Source organism: Vitis vinifera, chromosome 12, assembly GCF_030704535.1.
Source record: "Vitis vinifera cultivar Pinot Noir 40024 chromosome 12, ASM3070453v1".
Lineage (NCBI taxonomy): Eukaryota > Viridiplantae > Streptophyta > Magnoliopsida > Vitales > Vitaceae > Vitis > Vitis vinifera.
Window position 1 is genome coordinate 6145396 of NC_081816.1, and position 10422 is coordinate 6155817.

General features: G+C 35.8%; 1 protein-coding gene across 3 annotated transcripts; it reads right to left on the reverse strand.

Annotated features, from left to right (window-relative positions):
* Window positions 1-77: 77 nt before the first annotated feature.
* On the reverse strand, window positions 78-8366 carry LOC100253455 (chromatin remodeling protein EBS). 3 transcript variants are annotated; one of them, XM_002273644.4, is made up of 6 exons: window positions 7884-8366; window positions 7040-7382; window positions 6813-6881; window positions 5035-5170; window positions 2169-2220; window positions 78-539 (listed from the first exon to the last, which is right to left on the reverse strand). In XM_002273644.4, the coding sequence occupies exons 1-5, from the start codon at window positions 7954-7956 to the stop codon at window positions 2194-2196; spliced, it is 648 nt and encodes a 215-aa protein (XP_002273680.1). In that variant the 5' UTR covers window positions 7957-8366; the 3' UTR covers window positions 78-539; window positions 2169-2193. The 3 variants fall into 3 exon arrangements, with proteins under 3 accessions (XP_002273680.1, XP_003633285.1, XP_010657227.1); XM_003633237.4 differs by lacking the exon at window positions 78-539 and adding an exon at window positions 1230-1535; XM_010658925.3 differs by lacking the exon at window positions 78-539 and having other exon boundaries at window positions 1876-2220.
* Window positions 8367-10422: the final 2056 nt, after the last annotated feature.

Sequence of the window (10422 nt, forward strand, 5' to 3'; positions counted from 1 at the left end):
CCTAATTATTATTCATATCGTGTTTGAATTAACCCATTTAAATGAATAGGTATAGCAAAACACAAAAACAACCCACCAACACGAATTACTACCCTTACATATAATACAATGAATTCATAAGAGAAAACAAAATAGATTCAAGTGAGTGGCTCCAAGAGAAGACAACCCTTTTCCCATGACCATGACTTGTGTAGCCAATTTCTTTACCCTGTAGCATGGCTTCTTTTTCTTTTTTACTTTTTTTTTTTCTTGATAGGCATACTTGGTAACATGGCTTCTCAACTCCAACATTCCAGGCTATTATTCTACTTTGTCAACCATGCTTAATATTAGTCAATGGAATGTTAAAGCATCTACAAAAATTTGACCAATTTAAAGGCAATGAATTGAAACCATTGAAAACGGCTCTTCACTAAAACTTCTGAGAAAGGATAGGCCTACTTTTACTCAGCATCACTCATTATTGATGAGAAAAAGAGGAAGAGAGAAGCACAGATGCCAAGAGCTAGGGCTTTGGAAAATACCAAGGTACCACATTGCTACAATTCCAGACAATGATAATCAAATTTCAAACAGGTATAAAGAAATAAGACTAAAATATAAAGAAATAAAACCATAATATAAATAAATGAGAACAAGATACCAACAAATAAAACCTAAATTTTATTACTGTGATTGGCTCGCTTGTATGGTATCAACAAGTAACTTTTCGTACCATAGGATGGCAGTAGGGCTTTTATTCCCATTTTTTATCTGGGTTTGTTTTGTTTGGCTCCAAGTAGAATTTGATGCCGGTGTCCAAAGTAACAGTACCTAAGGTTCTGAACCCATAAAACTCTTAATGTATTTTACAAACAGAGAGGATAAACCAACCCCAGAGATGAAAATTATCCACACCCTGAAGCTAGACCAGTCTACCGGATTAGACCTAGAAATATGAACTATCGTCCTAGCATATATGATTTCTTAGAATTGAAAGAGCCTTAAACACAAGACACATAAATGACATAATGCATTCCTGTTCATCAGAAAGTACAAAAACCCGTTGTGAGTATCTTTGAATATGTAGGGTGATATTCCAGCTGATGGGAGATACTAGGGCATAAGTGTATCTTCACAAAACAAAGCAACTTGTAAGAATAGAGCTTTGGAAGCAACATTTCACATGGGAAAAAAAAAATGGGTTTCTGCCATTATCCTAGCAGAGAGGGGGTTCCAACAGAATCTAATTCCACCAGTGAAATCAGCAGATGAATTAGTTACTTGAATTTAAACCCACCTGTTTTCTTGAACAAGTTGTCTCAGGTGAAATGTACCATTACAGCAGGAGGTCTCAAAAGACCCAATAAGGAATAATATCCACAATTCAATGAGCTTCCCTTCAATTGGGATTCACACTAGTTTCCACAAAAAACTGCACAGAACTTGCACAAGGATGTTTAAAAGCCTATCCCCACAAGTACAGAAAGAGAACAAAGCAGCATTCCTAGAAGCTCCCATCATATGCAACCATACAAGTTGAACCAGGAAAAGCTCTGGAAAACAAGAAATGATCTATTCACATTGACAACCACATTGAGGATCTGAAAATATGAAGGTATATTGTGGAATTGATTTTTAAAATGGTAGAGATAAAGTGAATCAAGTCCTTGTGGATAAAGATTTCAGAGAAATATATATTAAACCCGATAGATATTCGGAAACTAGATTGGCAGATAGCCAACAACATGGCTGTAAAACCATCTTGCAGGGCACCAAAAACCCCTCCCCCTCCTAAGAAACAAAAATATAAATAAGAGGAAAAGGCTATTGTGACATCACATGCAGCAATAGAACCTGGGGGGGAAGAGAGAGAGAGAGAAAACGAAGAGCAGATAGCCACAAGTCTGAGTTGTCTCCTACCATTTGAAGTTTGATGTGATTTCATGGGTTCTGGATTAAGATTAGGATTACTCCACCTTTTTGCACAGATTGTACTCACAAGGACAACACAGATTACAAAGTCATCTCCTAATCCTAGCACACATACAGATTTATATATGAAGTCAAACATGGCAAATTTAGAAAAGCCTCTGGCTTGTGCGAGCACAGTATCTTCTCTGCACTGTACAATTCCACAACACAACGATAACAACAATTGTGGAGCTAATGTGCAAGAAATTGAGTACCTCCTCATTATGCATCGACCATCAGTCATCTCTTCCTGCGCTTTGGTTCCACCTAGCATAGAGTGAAGGACAAGAACCAATTACAAAAAAGTGAAATGGTAAAGATGGAAGCAACACGGACAATGTTAAAATGATGAGCATTGTAAGAACAGTTAAAAGAATGTGCTTGTACAAGTAGTATTTAGATACCCCAACAAAATGAAATAGTTCTATTGTGTTTTATACAAGTTCAGTAAAACATTTTACTTCTCGCATCCCTGCTTGCAGAACATTAGCATGGCTCAATTTTCCAGTGTTAGCTATATAGTTCCTGGTCCTAGATTGGATCCATAGCAACAGTAATTTCCACTTTTAAGTATCAACACTGATCATCATCATAAGTATACAAACACTACGAACCTACAAAAAAAGGAAGTGATGAAAATGGAATACCAACATGAGCATGAAACCATTTATTTGACTAGAAAGTTATAAAGAAAACTAGCTCAAATTGTTTCTAGGTAATTCTTTTACACAATCTATAAACAGTATGAAACTCCTTAGAAAATGGCCATTTCCTCATGAACATCATTGCCAAGGTGGGGTCTCTCTTCATTGATCATTAAGGGTAGCATCTTGGTTGCAAACTATTGTCAGATCTAGCTAAGGAAAATTTACATCAAAACTGCAGCGCTGATGGTCCTTACAAACATTAAGCACCTGTACATGAATGTTTAACCCCTTCCCACCGTAGAGTTAGACCAAATAACCAGGCACTCTCATGAGGAGCAGATAATAATCTGTCCAAATACTGAAGTAGAAAGAATTTTGTCATTCCATCTACTTCTCATGTTGATCTTGCAAAACCTGATCCACATACCTGGATCCACCAATCCACAAGGAAGTTCAATTTGGTTCTTTTTATGAGAAAGTTGAACCAAAGTAGGGAAGGTTAGTTCAGAAAGAAAAAGGAAGCTCTTTGGAAAAGGGTTATAGTAGGGAAGTTCCAAGAAGCAGCATGGGGGGTGTGGAGCTCATGTGAGGCAAGGGATAAGCATGGAGTGAGCCTGTGGAAGGCAATGAGAAAAGGATGGGATGTCATTAAAAGATCTTGTTTCATAGTGAGAGATAGGAGGGAAAAGTTCTCAAAGGATAGGTGATATGGTGACTCAACTATAAATGATTCTTTTCCCTCCCTTTTTGCTATAGCCACTGCAAAGGACACTTAGGTAATGGATGCATGGTAGTCAGGGGAAAGGGAATGTAGGAGACCCAGTTTTGTAAGACAGCTACAAGACTAGGAGCTGAAAAGAAAGGGGGAATTTCTATTAAGATTCCAAATGAAAGTGGTGCACAGGAATGGTGGAGATATGATAGTCTGGTTAGAAAAAGTGGAATTTTTGCATGGAAAACAACTTGCTGTAGGACCCTCACAATAGATCAGCTGAAAATTTGGGGTTTGGACCATGGTGAACAAATGCTTCTTGTGTAAAGATAAGGAAGACTCAGCAAACCACCTTTTGCTTCATTCTACCCAAACAATAATTTTGTGACAGCTAATCTTCTCATTGTTTGTGGTTGAATTGGTGATGCCAGAATAAGTTAAAGGTGCCATCTTAAGTTGGTAGGGATCCTTTGTAGGGAAGAGAAAAAAGAAAGCATGAAGGACTGCCCCCTCACGTTTTTTGGATGGTTTGGAAGGAGAGAAATGATAGGTTCTTCAAGGATGTGGAACAAATAGATCAAATGCTAAAATTCTCATTCTTATGCTTATTTTTGGAGTGGGTGAGGGTGGGCTTAGATGAAGTGACAATGTCTATGGTTGACTTAGCCGATTATTTTTTTATATCTTGCTTTTTTTGTTTTGATCTTGCCTTTTGGTGCCCTTATATGCGACTGGAGAACTCTAGTGTGCTCTTTTTACAGGCGCTGTTAATATATCTTTTCTTGCTTTCTTAAAAAAAATAAAAACAAAAATAAAAGAGAGAAAGTTGAAGCAAAGAAACCTCTATTTGAACCCAATAATAGAAAAGGATAATATTGTGTTTGGTTCTTCCATACCTAGTGAACCTAAACCAACCCAACCCAATAGGTACTCCCAGGATTCTCAGTTTCTATATTCTCAAATTAAAATACTAGATTAAGCAGGTTAGCCAAGTTAGCCCCCAAGTAAACCTCTAACAATAGACAAAATAGTCACATTCCAGGCAGATGGCTTTGGAGCTAACAAAAATTTAATCCAACCCAAATCAAGCCCATTTCCAGCACTATTACTAAAAGATATCCTAGACTTAGACGGTATCTTGAGAATCCAGGGAAAAGTACAAAACTAGATGAATCCTATCAGATTTAATAATATGAAACAAAACCAATCCCTTGACTAAGCTAGCATTCAAAAAAGAAAAGAAAACAAAGAGGTAAAACATATTGAAGGAAACCAGTTTTAATAAATAATATATATATATATATATATATATATAAATTAATTAATTAAAAAAAAAAAAAGCATGCTCCAAAGTATAAACAACACAAGCATTCTTCAAAAATGAAAATGAAAAAACTATTTTCAACAATTGAGCAACTAATACATGTTCAGATATATTTTAGTAGACAGCTCATGTGTTTGCTTTAGAGAATAGTTGTTTTTCATCTTACTGTTAATTTCTTCTTACCATTTGAGGCAATTTTATCTTTTAACAAATGTAAGAGCAATAACATCAGAAAAAATTTATGGACACTCCTTAGAACTTGAAATCTCTTTCACATTGCTTCTCCAAAGACATAACAATAAAGAGTGAAGATACAGAGGTATGACATGAATGATATAATATAACATACAGATTTAACTGCAACCAAACATGAAAAGGTGGAAATACAAGTATCTCACCTTAGCCTCAGATGGTGATACTGGGAATGCATTCAACGATCTTTTGGCATCATCATCAGATGAACAGTCAGAACACAAAAAGTGGTCCAATTTCTTTGCCTCTTCTATGGTCATACCCATGCAAGAAGGATGAAACCTGCAAGGAATTGTTATAACAAGTTAAAAACAATTGTGTGTATATAAAGGACATACACATAAGGATATGTGGCCTGAATCAGAAGATAGGCAAGACAGGAGAATGCAGCATTATGATGTTCAGGATGAACCACATGGTAATTACTAAAACTAAAATATTCACCCAACCTTCAGAAGACAAATGCTTAGAAATCATTGAACAAACTGCAGAAACCCAAGTTGAATACATAGGCCTCCCACTCAATATTTCTGGAAAGCGTTCCACTCAACAAGTTCATTTCAATTATAAAACCTTTTTTTCATAGGTAACTAAAGATTGTATTATCAATGTATTTAATTGTAAAACATTAAGATCATATATCATTAGTGCAAGATCCCACACATGACAGAATAGTTGTTAGTATATCTTTGTATAGGAAACAAGAGATTTATCAATGTTAAGGCTTAAAGAAGCTTGTTGATGTAAAACACTTTCCTTATGGATTGTGTGTTTAGAAACAACTTCAAGAAAGATCAAAAACAAATTTCAATGCTTTCCCAGAGAGATTTATAGGATTATGCCAGAGGATGCTAGTGCTACTATGATACTAGAAAATCTAATCTTTCATTTTATTGATATTATCATCCATTCTTACCAAAATGGAAAAAAGCTTTAATGGCCACTTAATTGATTTCTACCAGTCTGTTGCATTGTTTTTTTCCAAGCATTTATGCAACTTAAAGCTTTTTTATTCTGGTTGTTGAGTTGAATATGAAATTTGGAGCTCAGATATATAGTTCAATAAGATAAATATCTTCAAACCACCATTAATGCCCTTGTTAGTTTTGCCTAAAGAAGTGGCAGGCATTTGCTAATATTAGACAGAGGAGGACTCAGTCGGCAAGTGTGAAGCCCTAAGCTAAAAACAATGAATAAATCAACAATAAAACATGATAGAATATTAGTAACACCTGAACAATATTTGTTTAAATACCACGTAGCTCTAAGAATCATAAAAATTTTAAAAATCACTAATGCAATTGCAGTTAATAAACCCGAAGAAAAGATGAAGCATCTTACCAGTCATCATTCAAATTACATAGTCACTCCATTCAATAGCTAAGATAAATGTATTACAAGAAAAATAAAATAAAGTTCTAAACTCTGAAGATTAGGGTCTTGTTTGGCAACTGTTTTCCAAAATAGTTTTCTATTTTTCATAACAAAAAAACAGGAAAACATGTTTGGCAACCAAAAAATAGATAATATTTTTTGTTCTTAAAAACAGAAAATAATTTCAAAAAATATCTTTTAGCTATTTTCACTTGTTTTCTAAAAATTGTTTTAAAAAGTAATTCTACAAATATGGAGAATGATTAAAAATAAAGCACCATAAATAAAAGTTATTTTTAAAACATATTTAAGGACATAGAAAATGGGTTAATAGCATTTCAGGCATCCAAACTGACTTTTGTTTTCAAAAAACTATTTTTCAAAACTGTTTATGAAAACACTTCCCAAACAGAGCCTAATTTTTTTATGATTTCAACCTCTAGCAACAAACAATATTTAAAACCAAAACCTCACAAATGTACAGGGCATTAATTTCTTTTGATTAGTTTTCCGCATAACTGAACAAATAAAAAATATGCAACAAGTATACCAGTCCTTGCATCCTTCGCACTGCACCATAAGGTCGTCCGGATTATAAGGCATCTCGCACTTACAATACCTTTAAATCAAAACCCAAAAACATTCAAGCATCAGTCAGTGCCAATCAAAAACCCTCAAAACATCCAATCCAAGTAATTATTAGTTTAACAATTTGAAAGTAATTTTCTGCTTCTATGAGCTAAATGCAGTTTAATCTTTAATGGAACTCGGACTCACACAGCAACCCGGTCGGGAGTGAACCCTCCTGTTGCAGCCTTGTACTCGAACCTACAGAAGTAATCCTCAGCCCCAACATTCTCAAGCTTAGTATAATTCTTAAATGAGTGAACAATGCACTTCCCTTCTATAGTGTGGGCACTCTGCACATCATAGTGGTCGGACAAAAACAGCTCCTTGGCTCCATGGAACTGCCTTCGCCCCCCAATTGACTCCTCTGGCCGATAATACCACCGCACCCGAACCTTCACATTGTTCCTATGATCTGCCTCAATTTTCTCCACACGCGCAACATAGGGAGGCTTATCAGAGTCTGATGGTCGCATTAGCACACAATCTCCAGCTGCCAACCACAGATTTTTTAAAAAAAAAAATCCACCCCAAATTGTCGGATTTTCATTATTTGATACTAGGAGATAACAAGAACTTCAACTTTACTAATTCCCGGATTAGAAGGGTCTGTTTGGCTCCGTTCTCACAAAGCAGGTTTTCGCTTTCCGATTTCCAATCACAGAAACTGGAAAAGGGTGTTGAAAACTCACCCGAAAAAAGCATTTCCGAAACTATTCTGTGAAAATCATTTCAGATAAAATGCCCATTTCCCATGAACATCTAAAACAAGTTTCCCATTTCCGGTTCTCAGTTTCCCTAAAAACTTTCGCTCTTCTCCAGAAACCCATTTCGGTAAACCCTCCCCCAGAGGACAAAACCAAACAGACCCCAATCAGTTCCCTCCCTCCTCCACAGTTCTCGGAGCAACCAACCAGCAGGTAAATCAAAACAAAAACCAGAGATTCAGATTCCACATGCACAAGCCAACAGAAAAAAAAAAAAGAAGCCTCACCTCTAACAACCTTGTTGGTGCCCTTGATGGTGTAAGAATCCAAGTCCTTTTTGCCAGGCTTGGTCTTGGCCATGAATGGGGTTGTAAGATTCACAAAGAATAAGCTCTAGAAAGAGAAACAAAAAGCAAAGCTTCCACAGACACAGGGTTGGGAAAGAAAATAGCAATGTTAGGGGGACTTGAGATGGAATTATGGGTGATTTGTGAGAAGAAAAATGGTGGGTTTTGGAGAGTGGAGTGAAGGGGTTTTGTGGGGGAGTGGGAACACAAACCCTAGATGCTGGGAAAGGGAGAGAGAAAGAAAGAAAGAAAGAGAGAGAGACCAATGTCGGACCAGAGATTTTGTTTGGATGTGAGTATGAACAGTGATACGTAATATGTAGCCCACATTATGTACCATGGACCATCTCAATTCACCCTTCATGCATATGTCTATTTGTTTATGCACTCCTATTTCCTAGTCCCTCTTCCCTATATGTGGACTAATTGAATTTCAACCTAAACTTCATCAATTTCAATTCAATTTTCCAAACCCAATAACCAATAAAATAAAATTAGAACTTGAATTTTTTATTAAATGTTTGTGACTGTTTATGGATTAGGGCAAAGAAGATGTCTTGGATAACTCAAGTTGGCAAAGAGGCCGCAATCTTTTCTCTGTTCTTTCAACTGTAAAGACAAATCTCACACATTACCCAGTGCACACACTGCTAAAAAACAGTAAAAATAGCTTCTTGTCTGTTCAAAATAAAGAATTTTCATATGCAAACAAGAAAACTTCCATGGTGGGATATGGCAAAAGAATGACACTAGCCATAGAAGGGTGGTGCTCAGTATAGGAAAGTAGGTGAAGAAAAAGGCTGCATTAGGTGGTTATAACGCTGATAATTGTGGTGGAAAAAAAGGCACATTTGTTATGCAGAAATGACTCAATTACTTTGTTTCCTTTCTTGTTTGTAACCCCATTGTACTTCACATTAGGGCATTGGAAAATGGTCATCTATTTACTAACCTCATTGTACTTCATATTAGGGCATTGCACAATGGTTATTTGTTTACTTCTGATATGGCATAAAGGAGGAGCAAAGGTCTAGCATGAAGATGTGATAAGGGGCCAGTTGTGATCTCAAACCCACTATTAAAAGTCAAAGCCAAATAATTATGGTGTCATCATCATTAATTTTTTACATTTGTGATTGATGGGTTCCATGGGTTCTTCTTTTTGTTTAATGAAACTAAAAGGATACAAATGAATTCTCCAAAAAAAATGATAATGGGTTATAAATTTGGTTAAGAAAATACTTCAAATATTTTTTATGTTTTGAGAAATACACTGAAGTACTTCAGCAGTCAAATGTGTATCATTTTGGTTTTTTCATGCCATTTCACTTGTATATGGAAGCAAGAATAACAAATTCAACACACCAACTAATGGTTCAAACCACCTAAGAAATCAACCACTTTGATATGTTTATCAGTTAGGTAGAGATGCCATTATCATCGAGTTCCCATAAGATCTAGCAGGCATGCAACAAACAAGAGGCACTCATTATTCATACCAAATCTTCATTTCCCAGCCAAATATAAAACAACAACAAATAATTAGGGTGGTCACATAGACCACTAAGGGATTTGCATTTAAAAAAGAAAAAGAAAAATATGGTTAATTAAGCAATATTCTAAAAAAATATGAACAAACAACCACTATGGCTTCACTAATTATTAGGGTTTAGGTCTAAGAAGCATGTTTTGGTGTTTAAGTTGCTAATTATCTTAATGTTAAGTGATGAATAAATATGATTTAGGGTAGGTCCAACTGTATGCATTCCTACAATGAAAAGCAATTAGTGATATAGGTAACAGCTATGAAGCAAGGATGCCCTCACCTACACCGATTAATTTTGTACTTAAAAATTTTAAAGTAGGTTTCCATAGCATAGCATGGATGTGAAAAAAGAGGTAATGCCTTTTTCTTTTCCTTTTTTAAATAAAGTTGGCCTGCACTTTGAGGGTGATGGTAATGTACATGGTGCCTGTTAGTTTTGAGTTCAGTTTCATGCACAACCTTGTTGTGATACAAACCAACAATTTTAGGACAGTGCCCTTGATTTTAAGGAGAGGTTGGTCCTTACCCACATGACCAATTCAGTTCCTTGGTCAAAATCATATTAGGAATTTAGGATGGGGGCCCTACCTCAGCACAAGGTTTTGTTATGTGCTCTATTTTAAGGTGTATACAATTATTTAAAATGAAAAAATATGCAACTTTAAAGTACTAGTGACTTCACCATGTTTGGCTGTATGAGCTGTTTCTTCATCTGTCTGTCACCCTGAAAGAAATGGTAGAAGAGTCCAAGAGAGAGTGGTGTTACAATGAAGATTGAAAACCAGCAAAGAATCAGTGGGCTTGGCAGGTTTTCCAATCCAGCCTAAAAATGGACTTGGTAGGCTTTCTACTCACAACCAACTGGGCCAACCTCTCCAAGTGGCAATAAGTTTTCAAGGTTTTCAATAATAGAGCTTTAAGACAATTTTCAAT